This window comes from Pogona vitticeps, chromosome 5 (genome assembly GCF_051106095.1).
Source record: "Pogona vitticeps strain Pit_001003342236 chromosome 5, PviZW2.1, whole genome shotgun sequence".
Taxonomy (NCBI): domain Eukaryota; kingdom Metazoa; phylum Chordata; class Lepidosauria; order Squamata; family Agamidae; genus Pogona; species Pogona vitticeps.
Genome location: NC_135787.1, coordinates 139,619,092 through 139,645,521, shown reverse-complemented (window position 1 = coordinate 139,645,521; position 26,430 = coordinate 139,619,092). Strand labels below are relative to the sequence as shown.

At 38.7% G+C, this 26,430-nt stretch overlaps 1 protein-coding gene across 3 annotated transcripts in view; it reads right to left on the bottom strand.

The window, feature by feature from the left end:
* ARID2 (AT-rich interaction domain 2) overlaps positions 1–26,155 on the bottom strand; it is a 146,095-nt gene extending 119,940 nt beyond the window's left edge. The window contains exons 1-3 of one of the 3 annotated variants that reach the window (XM_020795508.3): positions 25,485–26,155; positions 25,227–25,320; positions 24,030–24,127 (exon numbers count right to left, since the gene is read on the bottom strand). In XM_020795508.3, coding sequence (XP_020651167.3) covers positions 24,030–24,127; positions 25,227–25,320; positions 25,485–25,576 — 284 coding nt within the window. In that variant the 5' untranslated portion in view covers positions 25,577–26,155. Of the gene's footprint in view, positions 1–24,029; positions 24,128–24,667; positions 24,933–25,226 lie in introns of those variants that run through there. The other 2 variants (XM_078376880.1, XM_020795513.3) reach the window with 2 other exon arrangements.
* Positions 26,156–26,430: the final 275 nt, after the last annotated feature.

Sequence of the window (26,430 nt, the reverse complement as noted above, 5' to 3'; positions counted from 1 at the left end):
GAAGTCAAAATGATACGATTTATAGAAGGGAATACAAGAAACACATGCAGATACATTTTATGGCCTAGTATTTAATGAATTAGAAGTTTCAGTATATGGAAAATGTATCCACCTTCTGCCTCCTTCCAACCCCAACACCTATTTTGGTTGGTCCACACAGTCATTTCCCCCAGAAATATTGGTAAGTACTTAATAAACCAAGCCTTTTGAACAAGCTTCCTCAGTTATAAGTTGGCTAAATTACTTGGCTGGTATATGTTCATAGGAGAGGTTGATTTAGGATCAGCACTCTATCCTTTTGTCAGTCCTTCTTATGAATGAAAAGCAGGCTAGTAAATAAATCTGGAGGGTAGAAGTACAAGAAGTTGACAGAGAATGCACACCTCCTCTAGCAGTCTGTCTGCTGCATAAGAAAGAAGGATTTTTTCCTTTTCCCAACCAACACGAGAGATGGAGATCTCTGTTTAATTTTGTCACCTTGTTGCTTTTCTCTGATGGGCATGTAGAAAAGGGTTTTGCTTCCTATACAGCAGGCAAAGAAGCCAAGTAAGCTGGTGGAGGAGAATCAGATCACTGTGTTCCTATTTCATTAGCCACCTGTACTGTTGTGCTGACTAAAGAGGAAGGGGCTTTGTTTTGGAGCAATAAAGCCAAGCAACATGGCAAAGGAGGAACAGAGTGATCCCTTCATCCTTCCCACATCTACTTGCTTACCTGGACAGAATTCCATGCAATACACTGTACAGAATTCTTGGTTGCCTATGGTAACCAGGTGAGTAATTAAATAAAGGTTTTACTAAACCTGCTGTCCCAAAACTGCTTGATCTTCCCTGAGAATTGTAGGTTCAATCAGTTTAATTTACTGAAATAACAATGCAGGTCAATATGAAACATGTACATATAATTGCCTAACCCATATGTAATTACAAATACGTATGCTGTCAACATGACTGATCCAAACTTACTATGTCCTTCTTCCTCAAATAAGAAAGGACAAAAGGTAAATGCTTCTGATCCTGGTTAGCAGTAAACTAGTTTGTTGACTCACATAAACATGGCAAAGGGTGACTGGCTTAAACCACAGTTTGATAACAAAGCAAGATTTAAGTACAACTTGCAGTAGTCATTTGTTATTCCAACAATCAGGTATTCTAACAGAAATGTTTAATAACAAAAAAAAGTGCTTTTATTTAATATTCTTGCTAATTATTGTTTTGCTTTACCAAAATATCAACATTTATTTCCATTGAAGCCACTATTAATTAATCTGTATCCATCAACTATAGTAAGAATTTCAGCATACAACCCAAATCACTTTTTGTACAACCTGGAAAGTTTATAAAATAACTTGGGGCGAGGAGGGACATATACTTACAGAAATAGGTGATAAAAGGTGATAAAAATAAAGATGGCATAAAAATTTTTGTTTTCAAATTTGGAAATAATTTTTTTGTTTGGAATACTTGACAACCTCTCTTTTCATAATCTCAAGGTGGTCAATAACAATATCAGTTCTGCAAACAGCTTTTAAGGTCTGTTCTCACATATGTTGTGTATGATCAGTCTAATCTCCTCCCACTCGTACAGTCACTTACCATTTATTATCACAAGCATTATCTCCTTCATTCCTGTTTCTAATCAGACATGTACAGCACAATATTGTAGAAGATAGCTGCAAGTTGGCTCTTAGTAGATTCTGAGGGGCTACAGAACTTTGCGGTAATGCCAGGAAAAGACAGCATGCATACACAGCCACTACAAAGGGTCCTCCATCTCTCTAATAAGAAACAGCAGCAGCTACAACAGTAGCAATCAGAAAGAAACAAAAAATGAGCAAAAAATCTGAAAAAGGTTACCTACTTGTAACCATAGTTCTTCGAGTGGTCCTCTGTGAAGGCATCACTAAAGCAGAATAGCAATGTTATCAACGACTCCTGCTTGCCACCCAGATATCATACCCATGTCAATAAGTAAACAAAGTTAATTAAATATTAAATGATAGCATAATATCAAATTTCACAAATTGATTAGAAACCTAGTATGCATCACACCTCTTCAGTGCATCAGTTCTGAACTAATCATTCACCCCTGAAATATATGTATTTGACTGCCTTTGCCTAAAGCTTCTCACACATTTGTTGGCAAAATGAAGGATCACTGTATGCAAGATTAACTTTCTTTCATTCCTTTTAGAATTACTATCCATAAACTTAATGCTGTCCTTGTTTCTCAACTATCATTTTGTCTCCCATATCTTCTCTAAGAGTTTCTCTGTCTCCCACACTTGTTATGGGCATTATTCCATTTCCCATTCAAAACAAAAAAGCTTCTTTTATAACTTTTCACACAATATACCAAACGTTCCATCTATTTCCTTACTCATTATGAAAAAATCCCAAAATACAGCCATATGTGCTAGTATTCAAATAAATGCTTTCCAATAATTTCAATATGACTCATTTCATACAAAGACACTTGAATCTTTCCACACATTCATCCACGGAACTATGAAAACCTGACCAGCAGTTCTCTTCATTTGCATGTATCTTGCCATTAGATTTTGGCCCAATTTTCCAATTCTAATCTGTGTTTTCTCTCATCAATATTTCAACCTTGAAAGTTGTGGAGGCACAAATGAAAAACGGTATAGCATATGACTAAAAAGCATGTTGAAGTTTCTTTATCCTTTTCACACTTAGTTGAAGAACACATGAATGACACTCGGTTTCCCAACATTTCCTGCAACCATCTCTAAATACCTACCACAAATGAAGAAGGAACAACAACATTTACTTGAGACAGAGACAGTATTCACTGTTTTTAAAGGATAGTGTAGTTCATGACGCCTTTATTGTGTTGCAAAGCATATTCTCCCATGCAAAGCATATGCTCCTAAGCCTAGTTCTGAGGACAAATGGCCTTGTATTAAATAAAGACAACAGGATCCTGCATACTTCCAGGAGTATATAATAACAGATCTTAACATAATACCAGATCATGCCAGCTGTACTGCAACCACTTAGGAAGGAGATGACATCAAAGAAAGTGTTAAAATGTATCCAGTTTTGAGCAACCAGAGGGTGGGGGTAGATGGGGATCATGTCTATATCCATCTTACTCTGTCTTCCACCTTAAAGTGGGAAACTGAGGTGGAGGGGAAACCTGAGGGAGTTTTAATTTTTCTGTCACAAACTGAGTTGTTCCAACAGCATGGATGAAAATGTATTCAGCCCTTTTCTGAAATGACTGGAAATTTCTATTAAATTTCTAACAATTTTTTTAAAAGTACACCGTTTTCCCGAAAATAAGACCTAACCTGAAAATAAGCCCTAATATGATTTTTCAGGATGCTCGCAATATAAGCCCTACCCCAAAAATAAGCCCTAGTTAAGTGAAACCCCACCCTCCACCATTGTGTAGCAACCAGAAGATGACATGACTATAAAATAAAACATCCCCCGAAAATAAGCCCTAATGCATTTTTGGAGCAAAACTTAATATAAGACCCTGTCTTATTTTCGGGGAAACATGGTATTCTAACCCACAGTTCCTAGATGTAACCACATATCTAGAATTGGGTGCAGGATCAACCTAACTCAACAATCCACCATTTATATAAAAATGGAACAGTTATGGTTGGAAGGAAGAATTTTGTGAAGTCACAGAATTAAAGTCCCAATGTACTTGCCAGAATTTGGGCCTTAACAATAAAATACAGACCTGGGAATATGGAACAAGTTTAGAAATAAAAATCTTTGGCTTTGGATGGAAAATGCTGAGACCACATTATAAAATTTGCATTATGGTAATGCTTTAATCCAGCATAAAGTGACCTAGGAGTAAGCTCACTGACATCTGAGTAGGCACTTCTATCAAACTATATTTATTTTAACAGGTTACACAAAAATTAGGTGGAAAATGAAGATTTTATAGGAGAATGAAATTCATTCTCCAAGACCTTTAAAATTCCACACCAACTGCAAAGAGTGCACACACTTCATAACCACTGGCACAAAATATTGCCAAAATCCTACTAATATTTACATTAGGTTTGTGTAACTTGCTGAAGCCAGCTCTGGCTAAATGATAAGGTATCAGAGCATGTCCCAGCCTCTTCATGCACCAAACTCCACAACCCAGGTGAAATCTGGCAACTTATCAATTAGCTCCCATTAGCCACAGCAAGTTATACAAATCTTAGGCAAATTCTGAGAATTTTGGTTTATTGGTAACTCCCACCTGGCTTCTCCTATAACTGGACAAAACCGAAATTAACTATAAACATAGCAGAATGGAAAAGTTTAGTGTCACAAATAAATTGAAGCTCCTTCTTTATTTATCTGCTAACCAGCCAGAGTATGAAAGCAAGATTTGAAGTTGGCATACAGTTCTAAAAAAGACAGAGCCCAGATTCAGACCATCCTGTTAAGTTTTTTATTACTTCAGGTATTTCTGGTTATAGGAAGAATCAAGGGGCAGCTACTGGATAACATGCACCAGTATGTGAACCACTACCAATAAGCTCAGCAATCTGCAGTATTCTTTCTCATTCTTTCTCTTAAGGTTACCTATACCCTGAAAAAACACTGGTCAGTCAACTTTTTAATGAAGAAATATTACATAACTTTCAATTGCCATGAAGTGACTTAGTAACATGTGTTTGAATATCCTGATCAAACAATAATAATTTACCATTACTAATCATAATTAGATTTGTAAAATATTTCCAGCAAAACAACTAATCATAAAAGAACATAGTAACAGTCCTGCTGGATCAGGATAAGGGCCCATCTAGTCCAGCTTCCTGTATCTCACAGCGGCCCCACCAGATGCCTCCGGGAGCACACGAGACAATTAGATACCTGTCTCCTGATAACCCTCCCCTGCATCTGGCATAATCAAGTACAGAATGTCTCAAAAATAAAATACACATCAAGTAAAGCTCAAGTGTAGAATTTCAGTTTCATCCTAAACAAATTTAGTTCAAAAAAGTTTTCCAGTAATTTCCTTCTAAGTAACAATGTGTGATATCTACAGAAAGCAACTGCCACATACAACACCCCTCAAATAGTATGAGAATGTCTATACTATACAGAAAAAATATAACATATGTAGAATCAATAGGGTAGCAGCCATGCTGTGACACATAGATGTTATACCACAGACATGACAACAGAGCTCATTTATTCAGAATTAACAAAATAATGAAATGAGCTTTAGCACTACAGTGGGGTCTTGACTTGAGAACTTAATCCGTATTGGAAGGCGGTTCTCAAGTCAAAAAGTTCTCAAGTCAAATCTGCATTTCCCATAGGAATGCATTGAAAACCATTTGATCCGTATCTGCTCTTTTCCGTCCATAGAAACTAATGGGAAGCTGCTATTCCGCCTTCGACCACTAGAGGGAGATATTTTGTTTCTTTTTTTTCTTAGGTCAAGAAAGGTTCAGGGAAGGCAGGGAAAATACAGTCCAGGCAGTACCAGGCAGTCTGAAGTCTCCCAATCCACTCTCTAAACGCTGGGAGGAGTGAGGAAGCAGACAGGCACCCTTTTCACTGCCCAACAATTAACTGAAAGTTCACATTTTGCACTTTCCCTGCCTCCCACGTGGTTTTTTTTCTGTTCTTAACTCAAATCTAAGTACTTAAGTCAAGTCAATATTTTCCTATGAGAGTGGTTCTTAAGTCAAAATGTTCTTAACTCAAGTCGTTCTTAAGTCAAGACCCCACTGTAGTCAGTTTCCAAAATGGCGGAGTCTACACTTTGAACAGATATATCAGTAAATATTTTACCATGAAGGGATATAAATTGCATCAGTATAATTCCATGTCATTATACTATGCATATATTAATGCAGGGATTCTCAACCAGTGGGCCACATCAACCCAAGGAGCATATCAGAATTCGAGAGGAGGACTATGTAGTTTCACTAAGTATGTTTTACATAAAAATATTATTTTTATTCAGAAAATGGGGGGGGGGACACAATTATACCTAATGTTTTACTAGTACACACCTTACTGCAATGTCCTATGACTCACAATAATATATCTATTATCTTTTTATCTTCCCTTATTTCCAAATTACACTGTAAATAGTGTGTGTGGACAGTGCCTTTAAGAATAATTACAGAAAAATAAATGTAGGTCTAATTAATTTTTTAAAATTTAACACATGTTCAATTGCTTCGAATTTAGACATATTTCACATTTTGAATAAAATTATTATCAGAGGCAAGTTTGAAGCAGATACGTAAGATTTTTACATTTGTCAAAAAGGAGAACAGGTTAAAAAGAGGTTAAGAAACTCTGATCTCAAGTAAGACACCTGGCCAATTTTAGTTCTGCAGTGACTCACAACAGCACTTAGATGTTTCTTGAAAAATGCATGCATAATTCATGAATTATTATCACTATTATCATCACTTTTATCATTTGTTCCTCCTTGCAATTTGTTTTCATTTGCAATAAATATTTATTGTTAGACCTTAATAATCCTCTCAATTAACAGATCATAATCTCTGAAGGAACTTTAGGACTAGCCACTTCTATTCTTACACAGGAAATTGCACAATCTGCATTACAGAAACACAAACAAACTCCTTTGCTGCTCTTTCTACTAGATTATAGAAATTCTGTAAATCTTTTATTTATTTAAATATTTTACCCTGCCATTCTCCTTAAAAAGGACCCAAGGTGGCTAACATTATTAAAAGACAATATTTAAAACCTAAAAATAGCAATCAAACAAATATTTAAATAGAATTAAACAAAGATTGTATTAAAAACACTAAATAAACCCCATACTAAAAATATATTTAAAAACAACAAGGAAAAACCTTTAATTAATAAGCTCTTTTCAGATCACCAAACACTAAGGGAAAGTCTGCCTGGAGAGAAAGGTCTTTATCTGCTGGCAGAAGGACAGCAAAGATGGGGGCCAGCCTGGCTTCCCTTGGGAGGGAGTTCCAGAACAACAACCTAATTCCCATCATTGGGAACAGCATATAGGGATCACAAATGTTAAAATCCAAGAACATTTAGCAATTTCAGACTAGGAACCCCTGTTCTAGGTATTTTTTTACTAAAAATTCTATCACCAACCACCATTATTTATGCAACTGATGGAAGTTACAATCAACAGCATGTAAAGGTCACATTCCTAAGGAAAGCCACCTTACTGAATGAGAATCAATTCAATTTGATGAAATACTTTCAGCAGCAGCAAAAGCTCCCAATTTTATCTCATGATCGTCATCTTAGAACTGAAGAGCTAGAAGGGACCCTATGGATCACTGAGTCCAGCCTTTGTCAAGGAGTCATAGTGGGGAATGAAACCCCCAAGCTCTGGTCCTGCAGTCAAGATTCCTAAACCTATCTCTATCTCCATCACTACCTATAAATGACAATATTTTTCCTATCAAAAAGAGATTTAAAAAACTCAACAAGTGTATTAAACGAAAATATTTTCTAAGGAAATGGAATCAAAATGACATGTAATAGGACAGGATCGATAATTAACCAACAATGAGCAAGAAAAAGTAATATGATTTGACTGACTTCCAGTTTACAACCAAAGATTTCACCTAAGAAGTTCTACAAGACAACATTCCTTATTTCCAGGCTGAATTACTGAGAAATGCATCCTACATAATTGTACTCCATGAGCCTATGCATATCTACCAAACAGCAAGATTCATTATCTGGAATCCTGTGGTACAGTTATGCAAATAGCACAACTTTTAAGTGTAAATTGCCATAAATCAATAAATCTCCATAGAATTATCTGTCGCATACTGAGCCATGCAACTTTACATGCAACAGATAATGTCTTCGTAACTTGTGGCAATTTCATCTAAATGTTACTATGCAACAGGAGTTCAGTCAGTGAATTCAGCAGCTCTCACTCTTAGACAAGTACACACAGAATTTGAACTGTAGTTTTGCTTTAGTTACTACATTATCAGTTGTTCTATATAAATCTTTATTAGTCAATATGGATAACCTTCTCATCAAAGTTCTTCTGACATTCTAAAATCTCAAGACACTTAAAAGTCTTGCCAAAAATACAATCTAAGGGGGGGGGGGGATAAGGATGAGATTTACCATTAACCATATGACAACTTCAATTCAAAACCTTTCATAAGAAGTTATATAAGAAATAAAGTTTTTGCTTAGGTTTTATGGCTCTTTATAGCTTGAGTATCTACCATGGGATATTGTTGACTATATCAATAGCAGAAGGGAAGGTGGACAAAGCCCCCAATCCAATTAATCTGTATCTTTAAGTGAATGCAAATGACATAATACAGATAATACTTTTACTGCAGACATGAAGTCACAGGTGTAAGGAGGTTGCACTTATATATACTACACACTCTAATTTCTGTGACATTGGTCTATTTTGCACATAACACTAAATCATCTAATAATATGAGAATGACACTCATCAAGCCTTGGACTTGCACATGTTTTCGTTGCCTCTGAAATGCTGTGAAGATAATGGAAGACTGGATCTACATTTTAAACAAGAGTTTCCTATTATTTCCTATTATGGAGAACTGTGGTCAGTACTACAAACTGTTAATAAACCATTAATATCCTATCTTACCTGAACAAACCACATCTTACAACTAACCAATCTGTACTGTGGCCCTATTATCCAACTTTGGATGGGGCAAAGAATGCTAAGTCTGTAAGGCAAACACTTCATATCTGCTTATAGCTCTGCCAGAGATGGTGACAGAACAAATTGCACCTAAGCATGTTCCTATGCTTGAAACCATAGCTTACAGTGATGTGAAAGAGTTTTACAGCTCTCCAAGTAAAAACCACAATCCACTCAAAAATACATAATTAAAAGTAGAAAAATGAAACACTTCATTATGTCATTCTTAAGAATATATAATTTAAATATTTGCATACAGTGACTGCCTTACAATATACATACCTTGTGAAGAAGTATTCAGTAATATTTTGCTTCTACATGTATATGCAAATAGAGAACTTGCCTTGAAACTACCGCAGTTCTTCAACTTAAATTTTCTATATTTTCACACTTTTAAATTTATAGAAACTGCTAGTATACTAATAGCCACAAAGCACATCAAAGAGTACATACAGTATTAATTTTCAGTTCTTTTACTAACAATCTTGCTTGACTTTTATTTCTCTCCTACGATCCTGTATTGAAAGTAAACTGTACTCAAGACATTGCCAGGACTGTTCTTCATATTTTTGATCTCCAGATTCAAATTAATGTTTTATCACAAAATGTGTATATGGGTGAAATGCCTTGAACCCTCCATCACCTTAACTCACCATGCTCCATTACTGCTGGCACTTTTCTTCCAACAGAAGTCTGATACAGACAGCAAGCCAGGCTAGGAAGAAAAATGTAATGCAATGAAGTATAGCAAGGTAAGACCCATGTGCTGCTGGTGGTATGTGTTTGTTAACTCCCTCACTCACACAAACATTTTGTTCTAAAAATTTGGCTCCCCCCTTCCCACTTTAGGCATAAAAACAATCATGATTAAACAAACATGGTTGACCCTATGACATTCAGTTTGTGCCTAAATAATACTGTTCAGATTTGTGAAATAATTAAGCAATGCGCTTTCAAAACATCAGTGCAGCATAATCGTAAACCAAAATGTATTTATTACTTATAATGAAATCTGCATTATGAACCAACACTCCTTTAAAAATGAGCAAGACACAACACTATACTTTAGCTTCCTCATACCGTCTTTCCCCGAAAATAAGACAGAGTCTGATATTAATTTTTGCTCCAAAAATGCATTAGGACTTATTTTCAGGAGATTTTTTTTTTCATGTACAACAATCTACATTTATTCAAATACAGTCATGTCATCTTCTTCTTGTTGCTGCACAATGGAGGATGGTGGGCTTTCACTTCACTGGGGTTTTGGGGGGTAGGGCTTATATTATGAGCGTCCTGAAAAATCATACTAGGACTTATTTTCAGGTTAGGTCTTATTTTCGAGGAAACGGTATTTGTTTCAAGTGATCTGAATTTTGTGCATTACATGACAATGGCATTCTCAACAAAGTTAATGAAGCTTAATGTGTACCAGAGACATGTTAAAAGTTACGTGTTAATTCCATTCTTTCATTGCACAATATATCCTACTGATTACTTCAAACTACATTTACTTCTGAAGATGTTATAATGTGTATGTCTATGTACAAGCACTGCCAGTGAAGAAAAGGAATAAGAATAAGATCATTTCTTTATAAATGCAATAAAATATTGATCTCATTGAGAAAAACTAGGAGTCTGAGAAGCTTCTCCTAAAGGGTCACAATTATTCTTGATGACAAATTCAAAAACTTGTCCTTATCTCCCCATCAGCTTAGAATCCAAATCAGAAGTGGACAGTTGTGACTCCCTAGATGTTATAGAAGTACAATTTTCATCTATGCTAGCTAGCATAGACAATGAGGGATTATAGGAGTATAGTTATCTGGAAGACCACTTCCCCACCCTGAATCTAGAGTAACCCAAATATTTATTTTATTAATTTATTTATTCAATTATACCCTACCCATCTAGACTAAAGTCTACTCCGGGCGGTTAACAATAATACATAAAAGTAAAAACAATATGATCAAATAAAGACAACAGTAATAATATAATTCAAGATGGCAAAAGTAATTAGGTGATGACAGGAGGAAAAGCCTGCCTAAAGAACCAAGTGTTAAGTTTGCTCTTAAAAGCACCCAGCGAGGGAGGCAGACAGATCTCTGTGGGCAGACAGTTCCAGAGGCGAGGGGCCACTGACGAGAAGGCCCGGTTTATTGTTCTTTCTCTCTGGGTCTTCCTCGGCGTTAGGCCCCCTCAGCCACCCATCTTGGCTAGAATGAGTGTTTTGGGTAGATCTAGGTGGGAAGAGGTGTTCCGCTAGATATCAAAGTCCTAAACCGTTTAGGGCTTTATATGTCATCATTTACACTTTGAAATCAATGCGGAAACGAATGAGCAGCCACTGCAAGGCAGCCAGAGTGGGTCTGACCGCCGCATTCTGCACCATTTGAAGCTTCTGCATCAATCTCAAAGGTAGCTCTAAGTAGAGCGCATTACAGTAGTCTAACCTCGAGATTACAAGGGCATGGACCAGAGTGGTGAGCGCCCCAACATCAAGATAGGGACGCAGCAGGGCAATCCGCCAGAGATAGAAATAAGCGGAGCAGACCACTGGCACTACATGGGTTTCCATGGTGAGTGCTGAACCCAGATGGACCCCCAAGCTGCGAACCTCACTGTTCACGGTGAGAGTCACTCTACCAAAAGAGAGGGAGTTTCCCAAACCACTGATGGAGGGGCCACCCACCCTCAGGACCTGTCTTGTCCACATTCAGCCTCAGTTCTCCTGCATCCATTGCAGTACAGCCTCCAGGCAGCACCGAAGGGACGGAACACATCCACTGTTGTTGGGGAAAAGGAGATGCAGAGCTGGGTGTCATCAGCATACTGATGACCACGAAGCCCCACACCCCCTAATGACCCCACCCAGTGGCCTCATATAGATATTAAACAGCATTGGGGAGATAATGAAGCCCTGCAGAACCCCACAATTGAGACCACAGGGCCAATACACTCTCCCCAAGCTGTAATCTCTGAGGATGGTCTTCCAAGAAGGACCAGAGCCAGGCAAGCGCCAGACCACCCATTCCCAACGTGGAGAGCCTCCCCAGCAGGATACCATCGTCAATGGTATTGAAGGCGGCTGAGATATCGAGGAGGACCAACAGAGATATTTTGACCCTGTCGGCTTCCCTCAACAGGTCATCAAACAGGGCGACCAATGCCATTCCCATGCCGTGGTGCAGCCTGAAGCCCGACTGGAATGGATCCAGGGCATTGGATTCATCCAAAAGGACCTGAAACTGATCAGACACCACCCTCTCTACCTCTTTGCTAAGGAAGGAAACATTGGTGATGGACCTACAGTTGCCAATGTCATCCACCACTAAACTTGGTTTCTTCCTGATGGGCCTGATGAGGGTCTCCTTGAGGGCAAGGGGAACCTTGTCCTCGTTGAGAGACCCATTAATTATTGCACTGGCCCATTCAGCTGTTACAGGCCTGGCTGCTTTGATTAGCCAGGCCAGGCAAGGGTCAAGGGAGGTGGTGGCAGCACGATGGTGATCAAGTACTCACAAATACTGAACAGAAGCAAAATGAGGAAATAAGGGGAGGAAAAAGAGAATAAAAGTTGCTATTTTCCAAAAATATGAAATGTTTTGATAACACCATCTGTAAGACATACAACATGCAACTGTACAAGATCAAATGGCACCGATTATTAGCAGCAGTTATAACTACATTACTGTATTACATGAGAAAGCATGATCAAAAGTATTTGAATACAATGCTAGTGGCATAGAAATATCTATAAATATTATCACTGTGTATCATCTGTAGCATTACATTTCTACCATCTTTGTCCATACAGCAAAAGTATTATAATGTATTTTCTTTAACCATTATACATTTATTGCTGAGCACCAAACTGTCACTCATACTCAGCAGTGTATTACCATTGACAATTACTAGTGCCATCAATCCTACTTAGATGTACCGATTGCAAACATTTTTCTATAAAGGAGTTAAACAGACACAGAGAATATATTAAATACACCAAACAGCAAATGGAAATGGGTCTTCTTCAACTAGAAGTCCCTATTTCTCAAAATACTTTGCTAGTGATGTTCATGGCAGTTACCAAAAGAGAAGTGGTAGGTGAGAAGAAAAGAGATGAGGCAAGGAAAAAGTAAACTTTGAAGAAATATTAATAAATAAATATTGTATTAGCAGCAGAAAGGAAGAATTCATGGGAGAATGCCCACCCACAGATATTTCACCAAAACCATCAGAAGACTCTCTAGAGCAGGGGAGGGTGGACTTCAGGGCTCTACTACTTTTGGGATCTTCTCTAGAATTTCAAAAAACAACTAATTACAGTAAGGTGTCAAATACTGCTTGTAGTGGGACTCTGAATTTGTTTTCAGTGTTCCTATTCTGCTTTCTATTCTTTTACACACACACACACACACACACACACACACACACACACACACACACAAACATTTTTGTTTTCGCCAAGCTTGCTCAGTTTCACTACAGAAGTGTGGAGACTTTTCCATATGGACATTAGCAATCAACTGGTTTGGGTTTTTTATTTTCCCCCCAAATCTCTCCTAGGCAAAGATAAGATACATGTGCAGGCCAATGGAGTGGAATACACTTAATGAACTTGTATGGGATGGGGGAACTGGGTTGCTCAGAACTTCTGATGAATGAACTCTCATCTGCATGTTGTGTGACAATGCCCCCAGTTACTACAACAAAAGACTAGCTTCTATTTCTTGTTTTTTCTAATCTTGCTATAGATTCCTGAAGTTTCCACTGGACAAATACGTGGCAACTTTTACCATATCATTAAAACGCCTCCATATTTTCTGAATAGAGACTTCAGGAGCTGACGTGAGACCTGCATCACTATCACAACCATTAGACAGAAAGTTAATTAAAATCAAAATATTTACCACTTTTCAATTACAGTAAACACCATAACAATGTGTGGCTATAACCCATTTTGTGTGGCTATTTGCATCAGATAGGACCCACTTCAGAATCAGATCCACCTTTGTATATTGGTAGCTACTTTGGCAAGGCATTTCATAGTTCCCACCTATCCAAATATACTTTCCTAATTGAATGTTATCCTAGATTTCTCTGCCTTATCTGCTATTATCCCAGGACCATATTCTTACTATTATGTTGTTTGTCAACTACTATAATGCAATATAAATTTGTACTTATTGCCATATGGACAAAGTACTGTAAAGACATTTTTTAACATGGAGAACTGTATGTCAGGATGTAGAACAAACCAGCCACTTTGTACTGTGGCCTTGATATGGGTACTGGGGGGGGGGAGCAATTATGTCGTATAGATGTTCCACACAGAATAATTTGGGGGAGGAGAAAACCTGGCCACTTGTATCTCCAATACAAGGCTAACCAAGATGCCTCAAGCCAGGAGCTGTAGTGTTTCAGTTTCTCCTTAGGTAATTTTTTTTCATCAAGCATTATAAGCCATTTAGCTTTGTCTCAACCATCTCTCTTAAGATTCTGCACTGGTTCATGTGTTTATTTCTGTCTGAGATTAATTTTCTTTCAGGGCAGGACCAAAGACGGCTTACAAAATGAATTAAAACCGTGCAATTAGTTGTATGCAGTTATGCATCATGTAGTGCAATGAATGCAGTAATATACACAGAAGACAAGCCTGTCAAGGGGAGATGTAATGCAATTAGTGTAGCACAATCTTGGTCCAAAATTATTTAGTTTATTTTTATATATATATAATTAATCATATAGTGTTATACTTTATATGCACTTGCTTAATTTTTTTAAAAATCCAAAAAATGAATATTAATACAATCATTTTGTATATCAAAACACATTGACAAGTAATAAATAGTACAGTGAATGAAGTAACAAACTAGAACATGGGAGAACTGGGTTCAAATCCCTGGAAACTCACTGGGGGCAGCACTGGTGAAGCACCTCCTTAAATATTTCACAAACCCAGTTAATAATAATAATAATAATAATAATAATAATAATAATAATAATAATAATAATAATAATAATAATAATAATAATAATAATAATAATAATAATAATAATAATAATAATAATAATAATAATAATAATAATAATAAAGTGCTGTCAAGTCAATTCTGACTTATGGTAACCCTTTTCATGTTTTGCCAGTAGAGAATATTCAGAAGTGATTTACCATTCTCTTTTTTGGGGGGGCACCCTGAGACAGTGCAGTTTCTCATGGCCACACAGACGGGTTTTTTCCAAAAGTATGAAGTTACTTGAGAGCACATAACACACTATTAGTTGTCACAGTGCATGGTCTAGTTCTGTCATCTGTTCTATAGTCCAGATAAACAGACAAATCTCAGGTGGATAATTTCAGTTACAAAATCTCCTTCAGCAAAATGCCAGACAAAATTCTGTACTGGTATAGCAGACAACTGGGATACAAAATTGGCTTAACACCACTAGCATAGCTGTACGCATAACCTTCCATAGGAGTGATTGAACAACAGCAACTAGGAACAGTACTTTCCAAGTAAACTAAGGGTAGCAACAATGTAACCCAAAAGCATAGTCTATCAATTCAAGAAAATAAACACCAAGCACACTAGTCCAAACACAAAGTTGCTAGCACAATTTTGCCTATACAGTATACAATATTCCTAACACCAGCCAGCAAGACATTAAAAAATTGCAGTTTAAAATGTATAACTAATGAATCAAAGCCAGATAAGCACACTTCTGTGGACTCTTATTCCCACCTGAAGCGCCAGAAACAGAGCTATGCATGAATAAATTACAACTTTTTACAGGTGAACCTAAATAATCATTGGATTAAAACACACACACACATATAACATCTTTAATTGTGACAACCCTCACACTTTTATTCCAAGAAAAAAATGAGCAAAAAACAGCTAACAAAAAAATAACAAAAACATACTTCTTATTCACATACAAGCTCATTGTCTTCCTTTGAAATATTTCATTAACCATGTAAAATATCCATGGGGAAATATTTGGCATTGACTTTATTAATATAACTCAGTAAAGATTAAACATCTAACCTGCAGTACAGTCCACAGGAATTATATTAACTACTGCTGTGGGCACTCGTATCACTCATATGACAAGTAAAATCCATGGCATTTTGATTTTTGACTGCTCACTGCAAACCCACAAATCATAAAACTGCCACTTCTCTCATGCAACTCAAAACAATACATTCAAATTATGACTTTGTTTAACTTAAGAGGCAGAACAAAATTCCTTATGACTGAGTAGAACTGCTCAATAGTTTAGTGGTTTAGGTATGGAGTTTGATTCCCCACTGTGTCTCCTTGACAAGGGCTGGACCCGATGATCCATAGGGTCCCTTCTAGCTCTGCAGTTCTAGAATGATGATGGTGTTTAAGATTATGATTACTGAAAGGAGAAAAACTTGGGAGACTTCAACATACAATTTTAAATAAAACTGAATCCTATTACCTTGCAGGGATAATACAACTGTCGGGCAAAAACACTGGTCACAGTAACACACAAGTATGAAAAAAATGGAAGAAAAGAAAGTTGCCCATATATAGTGTAGAAATGCAGCAAACAAATGTTCAAATTTCAGATAAATGTTTGCTTCAGTAGCCTTCAAATTTTCAACATGCTACAAAACTAAAAGCATGTATATAGAATTGATAGTGCATGTACACACACACACACACACACACACACACACACACACACACACACACACAAGCATATCCACCATAAACACCAGTGTTACCATGCTGGTTTGCAATATTATGCTGGCACTTTTATTGTCTTCATCCTAGGCATCTGCCAATGAGTCATTTCAAAAACCAATGTTTACAATTAATACAACACAATTAAACTATGTAAATTCAGAGCCATGTTGCCATATACTGGCAAAGCTTAAAATTACTCATTTTAAGACTACCAGTTTTTGTCATATAAGGGCACAATTCTGGGTACAATAAACACTGCCATCTCAGTGGCCTATTTGCTACAAAATCATGGCTAGATACGTGAATCACCTGTGCTGACACACCTCAGCAGTGAAGGAAACAAAAAAAGGGTGCTGTTGGAGGCACTTCAGGAGAGATGCGCAAATACCTCAAATCCTACTTCTGGCCTATAGACTGGCACAGTTACCAGAAAAAAATAACTACACCTATTCTCACCTCAGTTAAAACATGCCCAATGAACTCAAACGAAAGCCAAAGCACACCACCTCTTCCATTTTAACTCAAACACCTCTGCAACAGAACACAAGATTCCAAATTACTCTGCATTAAATCATAGCACATCCACACAAATGCATAAACATCTGTCAGAGAACCCATAACTTAATCACACATGTATAAAGCTGTATCTCCCTTGTTTCATGTTTTGCAACCTTAGAATAGGAATTCTGGTAACGGGAACTTTGAAAAAAGAGCACTTTGCTCAAATCACCACAACCCAACACAAATTCATTTCTAATCCCGTAATACTGCTGTGAATTTATGCTGGTGTAAATGTAATGGTATAAATTACAGCAGCAAATTGCTGATAATTAAGGAGTTGCCACTTGCATTCCTCACCCTGTGCCTGTCATATGACTACGAATGCAAGTGGCAATATTTTAATTGGAAACAGGTCCCTGCAGCAATTTATCAACAGCATGATTTTGGCCTAAAATTCCTTTTAAGCACTCTGCATTAGGATTCCATGTGAACAGGAACCTTGACTTTTACTCTTCTGAGTGGGGATACAAAAACAAACCACATACACACAGGGTTGTAGAAATGAGGGTTGTAGATTCATGATTCAAATAATGGCTCCAACATCTTTCACAAGGAAAGACTACATATGAATGTTGCTTTTTGTCTAAAATGAGTGAACAACAAAAATCTGAGAATGCATACTATTATGCAGAACCATTGTACCTGATTGATACCAGGGCCTCTACTCCAACAACTATTTCTGTTAGCCAAAGAAACACTCATGATCAATTGTGTCCTGCAGGAATAGATCACACACATGGAATACATGCACACACAATTCCTCTGCAACTTTCTACAAGGAGAGTGGAATATGCTTTCAGTGATTAGATTCTCTCCAACAGGTGGAGAGACACTGGGACAGGGACACTGGAAGAGTCTCTCAAGCACTTGCTCACACTTCCTACCAAGAACCAATGGTCAGACATGGTTTCTGATGCTGACTGTCACTCACTCCTGTCATCTAAACAATTTGTAAAGTAACCATACAAGTTGTAGCAAAGACAACAATAATAAAAACAGTGGCATCTTAAAAACTAATCAATGTACCGTGGCATAAGATTTTAAAAGCTTATGTTTTAAATGTGTTGGTTTTTCTATACTGATTTTTCCTGCTTTTGCCTGTCTTTCAGCTTTCCAGAAAGAGTCTTCTGACAGCTGCAGAGGCTAGGATGTTTCCTATTCCTAGTGCCACAAAGACAAGACTACTATCAACTTTTACATCTTCAGCAGTTCTTCTGTGGAAATGCTAACCTTCATGTTCTAGTTGGGCTCTTTCCTGCAGCCTCAAGGGCTGTCTGACAGACACTTCCATAAGACACATCATCATGGTCAGCATATCAATGGAACAAATGGCTATTCTTCTGTAGGTCATGCAACACAAACAAGATATAGGTACCTTATTGAAGCAAAAAGATCTGCAACGCTACTGATTTGTCCTGCTTCCACAACATTCCATTAATGATAGTGTTCCATTCACTTTGTCATAAGTGCTATTTTGTGTTGCTAGGAGTTGGCAGAGATAGACGTGTTCCCTGTATGTAACTTGTTTCAGACTTCAGGTAGCCTCAGCTGGGATAATGACTGTGGGGGAAGGGTGCAGGATTTTCCTGTTTGTAATGTCCACCATATCTCTGCCTTTCTAACCACCTTCTAATGAGATAAATGGACAGTTTCCCAACATCCCAAGAGCTTCCCAGCTACCTGTGCTGTCTGTTCCACTTTCCAGCCAGCAACTCAGCACAGAAGTTTTTTTAAAGTGCAGTTGTTCAATCCCTTGTTTCTTTTTCCCTTCTTTCCTCTTTCTTGCCTTCATATGGGCTTCCTCTACCATGGATCTTAAACATTTGTATCAGGGAGGTCTATGGGACTGCTGCCAAAGCCTTCTTCCAGAAAGTGATTTTGGTGGTCCTGTTGTACTGTCCATTCTTCCTTCTCTTCCTCTGCACTATGGAGTCATAAATATGATTACTAGCACACACACCCTGTACAATATTGTAAGGAGGTCCATGACCTTCTATATTAGATTTCCTTGGGGCTCTGAATTGCTGCCTCTCCTTGCTCATGGCTGCTGAAGACTGTTTGGCCCCTGCTATGTATGTGGTCACATGAAGCAACTTCATGGAAGCACTTTCCTACCACCACACAGGGACTAACTCAGTCTCTACACAGCTAACATAGGGGTGTCATCACTGTAGGCATTTTCAGTTGTGCACTACAGGACAAAGGTGGTGCTGCTGATAAGAGTTACCAACCTTATGTGGATTACTTTTTTATCTCATATGCAATCATGGCTACCATATGCTGACATTACACCTATGTTCAGCTGGCTGCCAGGTCACCAAGATAATGGTTTGCCTGGCAGAGCCAATTCTGTCAGAAGATAAAATGAACCAAACAATGGCATGCAAGAACTGTTGTTTTAACATTAAAAGCAAACACCTGAAGGAGATTTTTATTTTAAAATGACACCACCTTAATTACTGAACAACAGATTTTAAAATAAGGAAAAAAAAACCCACAGACACTGTTGAAATATTGGCTCTCACAACTGTTGCCGAAACAAGCTTTTTAAAAGACACAACAGACTTCCTCAACAAACTTGACTCTATTCAAGAACTTCCACAGGAAACCATCTCAACATCTGTAGAAGTAGAAAGATTATATATAAACATCCCGATGATAACTGGCTACAGGACATCATGAGCACTATTTCTGACACAGAGGAATAGTATTCATCTCAGAATGTTCATAGTTCACCTTTACATGCTATTTCAAAATGATGCAACACCTTCAAATTAGGGCATCACAGTGGACACAGGCAATGTAACATCTCCTTAGCTGAATGGCAACATCTACTTAGCTGAATGTGATCTATGTTTTCTGATTAGCTTGCAGTTAATCCCACTTGCATCTGTCAATTACAGTTGTAACACGCTCTGTATTTGGATGGAGAGCATAACAAACCATTTAAAAAAAATTAACCAGAACACTACCAAGACATTATCTTCTACAGCTCACAGGCAACTTCAGGCTCATATGGTCTGCACCACACTTTCTGATGACTGTCCACAAAACGAAATCAGAAGACCACCAGAAAACAACTGAAAACATCTATCTTTAGCCCATCAACTATCATCCACAGCATGCTATCTATGTGAGGGGTGGGGAACATGCTCTCCTCCATATGTTGTTGGGATGCAACTCTTACCAGCCCCAGTCAGCATAGTCAACAGTAAGAGATGACAGCAATTACAGTCCAGGACATTTAGAAAGCCAGAAGTCCTCCCGATCTTCAATTAAGCTGTAACATATCTGTACAGACCTGAATGACCTTGAGAAATACCTGGAAGATCTTAACCAAGTATCTTTTTTTATTCTCAAATATCACAATAAAATGGTCAACAAAAATTCTAAAGGTCAGCATCATCGTGTGCAAACAGTTTCTACAAAACAAACCACATAAGAAACATAATAACACTGTGCTTACTATTCTGCACAAGTCAAGTTAAAGGTACTGCAGCAAAACATACATTATATAAAAGCCATCCTTTGAGAGTGGGATACTTCGGCAGAATTAGCAGATGAAACACTCATGACGGCCTACTTCTTCCCTTCCCCATATACCATATATCTGAAAAAAAATTCTGCCTGTCTGAGGGGTACAAGAAAGAAGGGATGGATATAAATACTGTATAAATTAAGACAAGGAGCTGGTACAGCCACCTGTGCAGCCTTGGGCAGTCAGCATGGTCTTAGAGCACCACCTGAAGGAGGAACTGGTAAACCGCTTCTGAAAATGTTATACCTAGAAAACCATGAGGGTCGCCATTAAGTCAGAATCAACTTGACAGCAGGTAACTGTATGAAGTAAGACTAGAAAGACAACAATGTGACCCCCTTTTACATTAACTGTCTTGCTTAAAACACTCAGTTCAATGCACAAGTGAGCAGGAGGTTTAATCTGGGTTTCCCACATATAAATCCAACTTGCTCTTCTAAACATCTCACCTCATAGGCTATATTACTTATCCAATGTAAATAATATCAAGCTGTATTACTGTTTTTTAACTTTTAGTATATTTTAAATGTTTTTTCAAGTCTAGCATTCACAAAACATTTTGATCAGTATATAAGCACCAGAGACAACTTTAAAGGAATATTTTACTTGCACTTCACAACAGAGGTTATCTTAGATCCTATATTTCTTTCTATTGACTTCACCTTTTCCTTTTGACACCTACAGTTTCTTCCTTTTGACACTCACAGTTGCTCCTCCCTGGTCAATTGCTTGTACCTCCCTTGGGAAGTCTACATCAATTGCAAACGGAAGCCCTCTATTTCTGTTTCAGTTCGAATAGCTTCAATACCAATTTATGCTTGAATCATCATTACGTACTTACAATATAATTGTAAAGACCTGCATATACATAAATACCAATGAACATCACTAATATCTGCTTATAAAGGTCTACAGAGGGATCAAATGCCAATGTACTTCAAAGAAGCATTTTCTTGGCAGTTCCTACATTCTTTAGTGACTGTAAAACAAAATCAAGTGTGATGTAAAAAAGGAACCTCAACAAAAGACAGTATGGCAAGTGTTCCAGCCACTTACTTGAATCTTCTCTCATATGCTGATCTTACTAGTTTGGCTGGATTAGCAGCAATCACCATGGGGATTGGTACAGTCCCCTTGTGGCTTGTAGGTGTTAAGCATACTGATTCAGTACACCTGGAGCTTGCAAAACCCTCCAACTGAAAAGAACTTTCAAAGATGTTCAGATCAGTGACAAGAAAAAAAATGCAAGGAATGCCTCAAACAACTGCTGAAATTAGTTGCAACCACCAAATCTGTAATTATGAACCAATGTTTATCAATTAGCACACATCATGAGCAAATGTCGCAGACATATACACCTACAGAAAGCAAAGCCATTACCAAGAAAGCCACTGTTTACAAAGTAGTGAAGACCTGTTCTGTGAAAGGCAACAATATCACATGGTACATTAATATGATATACTAGCAAAATTTAATATAGGCTGATCATATCATGAATGTAGAATCATCAAATATAAATAACAATTGCATATATTGCATGTTTATTTACCTGGAATTATTACAAAATATGAAAACCAAGGATTCTTTCAAATTCTTTTTACTTTTTTTCAAAAACATTCCTAGATCAACTTCATCAATAAATTCCAAAGCAGTTACTTTCCTTGCTCTTTACAACTTATTTACACAATCATTCGTAAACAACATTCCTTTCTACAAATATTTTAGCAAATAACAATAAAATTAATGTGATTACTATATTCCAAACATTTACTCATGTTTCTGACTAAACATATTCCAAATAACTCAATGTTTTTGTGGATTGGGATGCAAGAATTTAGAAGACAGCATATTTGTAATTTTTACAGATACTCAGAACATGACATCTAGGTATTTGCTAGATATTTGAAGAGTACATAACAAAAACTCAGTAAACACACCGAGTATACAATCTATTCCTGGTCCAACAAATGGTCGAATTAAGGATACTGTAATCACTGAAATCATAAAACACCTATATTTTATGCAAAAGCAATGCAAACTAGATTTCCAAACACCTCTATTGGAGCTGAGAGGATATGAAATGGGCATCAAGAATACAAAAAAGGTATAATCAAAGCATACTTGCATCCCACTGTTTTACTGTACATGCTTAGTCAAAAGAACATTCCAATGAATTTAATAGGGTTTACTTCCAGAAAATGGGCTATAGGATTACAGCTCCAGTGGAACTTAACTCCATGCTGGACTTTTGACCACAGTGTCATTTGAAACTGAAGTAAAATATTATATCTCAAGAAAAGCATGTGGTGTGTTCCTGGATTACCTGTATCTTTATTAAAACATTTTCCAGTGCTTAGTATGTACAAAATGCCCCAAACATCTGTTAATTTTATCATACCAGACCCTCTCTATAAGTAAATGCATGAATTATTACAAGTACACATGCATACTTCTGTTATTACAGCCTAATTTTAACAAAAAGCTAATTCGCTACCACAAAAAAATACAACAACTTCATATTCCAATTGATTTTGCTTAAGGATTTTGAGACTTCCTTGTAACTCAATAGCCACTTCTGCACTGTTGCTGTGAACTCTACAGCTTCAAACTAGAAGTCAAACTAGGACAACCAATAGAAAGTGCACCTGTGCAAATACATACTCTAATTCAAAGAGTTAAACTCTAACAGATCATCTTTAAAATCATTAAAATTTCCCTACTCTGAAATAGGAGAAAGCTTATCTAAACTGAGAGAAAAAGTAAAATAGTCACACCTTATATCTATTTTATGTATCAACAAATTAAAGACAGGGGCGGGGAAGATATACCTAAAATTCACAAACAGATTGCCTGACACAAGCAATGGAAGCACATCTATAAATACAGTATAAGATAATTATCATTTATAGATATAGTTTCATTATTTTAAAAAAATATAGAGGCACATTGCCAATATTACAATTAAAACATTTTAAAAAACCTAGATTCTCCATATACAAAAGACAATGATGAATTAGGATTATGAGAGACTATCAAAAAACAAGAATAAAAATTTGAAACTGTTTTAAAAATGCAGACACCCCACACATGTATATACAACCATGATATACCCTGAGCAACAACTGTACTCTGCAAGGTATTGCTAAATGTACCATTTATTTTTTATTGTATGCTATTCAAAATAAATATCTCAAATCTAAAAAGATATAAGCCTGTCTCATTGCTACAAAATTAAGTGAAGTTTCTAAAACTACATTACCTTTCTTTAGTATACTCAGCCTTACTATACCAGTTGTAAATAATCAATACTAAGCTTCTTATAGAACACTAAGCACCTGGCAATATCATGCTGATAAAAATAAAATATAAAACAATCTAGAAATATCACAGCCAAAAATAAAACGAATGCCTACTTCAAAGATACAATAAGATATCATAATGCATTTCGTATAAATAAGAATATTGCTTTTTTAAAAAATTAAAAAGCCCTAAAATGCTAGCTCGTGTTCAATGGTGCTGCTGTAAGACCCCTTATCAACACTTACCGCAAGTAATACTGTTTTAAAGCGAAGGCAGCGTTAGAACAACTTCTGGGAAAGTTAAACTCTTCTACAATTTCTCCCCATTGATTCTTCTCAGATACCTGTCAAAAACAACACACGAAGATGCACAAAAGCGCACATACACACAGGGAACACACAACGCCGTTGCTCGCCACCACCAGAAAGGCTGCCATGGAACAAACAAATACGATAAAAATACAGATTTCCTCCGATTGGATCTGTGATCTCGATTTCTCCCTGACAGTCCCCGGCGATACGATATCGCTCCTCCCCTTGAATTTTACCACATTTATTTTTCCTGGGGAGTGAGAAAGCGAAGGGGGTTTAATTCTGTGCGGCGAGAGGTTTGTTTTTGTCCTCCCCGCCTGGACAATAACCAATCGGGAGTCCCTCTGTCGCCTGCTTTTAAATCCTCCCGCGGCCCGTTAAAACCCAAAGAAGTTGAAAATGAGCCAAGAAAAGTCTGGAGCAGGGCCGCCCCCGCCGGCCGGGGGTGCCGGGGCCCCGTCCCGCGGAGTCTCCCCTTCCGCCCGCTCCACAGACACAGAGAGGCCTTTCTTTTGAGGCCTACATTTCTGTCCCTAGCCTTGAAGCCTAAAGATGGCTATTTGATTACACACCGTCTTGGCTGCCCCTTTTGTTATTCCTCTCCGGAAAGGGCTCGGAGGGCAGCGCCGGGTCCCCCCCACGGCCGCGAGGATCATTTCCTAGCCCATGCTCCGTGCCGATTATCGATGTTAAACATGCCCGCTAATTTTGAGTTGCACTAAAACTGCACTCAGAGTCTCTCTCTCTCCCTCTCAGTGCGCGAGAGAGGCACCCTCACAGGAGCGGCAACCACAAGCGGAAGAAACTGCCTCACACACCACCTTTCCCACTCTCTTCCCAGGGAAAGGAGCCCACAATCTGGGGGGCCGGTGGGGTGGGGGCCCCCCCCGGGGGGAAAGCCATCCGCGACACCCTCCGGCTCCCCCCCCCCTTTCCAGCTCTTCACCAACAAGGCCAAGGCACCAACCTGCCTTGCCTGCTTCCCTCTTCCACTTCCCCCCCCTTGCCAATCCGGCTCGAAAAAGGACGGTTGCTGGGGCCCCCGCCGACCGCCTTCGCCCCCCGAGGGTCAGCGGAGAGTTTCGGGAAGAGGTTAGCGGGAGGGAAAGCCGAATTAAAACTTCCACTCACCTTCCCAAATCCGCCTAAAGTGGTGACTCGGGTGTAGAGAGCGTGAAGATCCAGCTCTCTCCCACCCACTACGGGGATCTTCTTGAAAGGAGACCTGCCAAAAGAGAGAGGCACACACAAACAACTTGTCAACTCGGCCCCCCTGTTCTCCCCTCGCAGGGGGCCGCCTCGTCCTTCAGGGAAGGGGCTGGAAGTTAAAATCGGTCGGTTTGAACAGCCTCCCCCCGCCGCCACCTTCCATCTCCCCATTTTCCTCACCCTCTGCTGTGGTGAAACTGCCGCAGCTCGTCCAAGAACGCGAGTCCCTTTCTCCGATGGTCTGGTTGGTTTTTACCGGTCGAATTTGCCATATTTTTGGTTCAGATTTGTAAAAGGTTGGGGTTTTGTCTCCTTTCGGGGGAAAGAGAAAAAAAATCCAATAGAAAAACAACAACAATCCGCGGCTCCTCCTTGCCTTTAAGAGACCCAGGTTCCTGTGCTCGGCCGGGGATCAGCCATGGAGAGGGGCTTTTTTAAAAAAAAGAAAGAAAAGAAAAGAAAGACGGAAAAGTTTAAAAGGAATAAGGGAACCCGGAGAGAGTGACAACACACAAGGAGGGAGAGGGGCACCTCTCGGCAATTCTCGCTGCCGCCGCCGCTGCCGCCTGCCTCTCTCAGCACCACAAACCCAACCGATCCAGCCTGCACATGAGACTCAACATGGTGCTGCTGGATCACACAATGAATTGGGTTAGTGTTGTGGTAGGGTGGGGGTTGGGGAGGCTGGAGTGAGGTACTGACAGTGTGTGTGTGTATTACAGACGCGGATCCATGAAATCTCCCCTCTCCCCTCGCTCGCGCTCGCGCTCTCTCTCTCACACACACACACACTGTACGGCGGCGGCGGCGGCGGCGGTGGCGGCGGCAGCGGGATTCACTTCTCCTCTCTCAGACAAAAAGATCTGAGGCCGCCGTGCGGCTGCCTGGGCGAGAGCGCAACACAGCGAACTCCAGAGGCCGGCCGAGGCACTGCAAAAGGCAGCTCCGAAATGGCAAAAGCCAGCATTGCCAGCAAGCAGTTCCTGGCGGGGAACAATAGGCTTCTCTCGCCGCTAAGGGCTCATCTGCAATGTGCCGCAAACTTCACACACAAAGCCGGGCGGAAAGAGAGAGAAGGCGGCGCGGGGGGGGGGGGCAGAACGGCTACTACCGGTTGTTCCAGGGT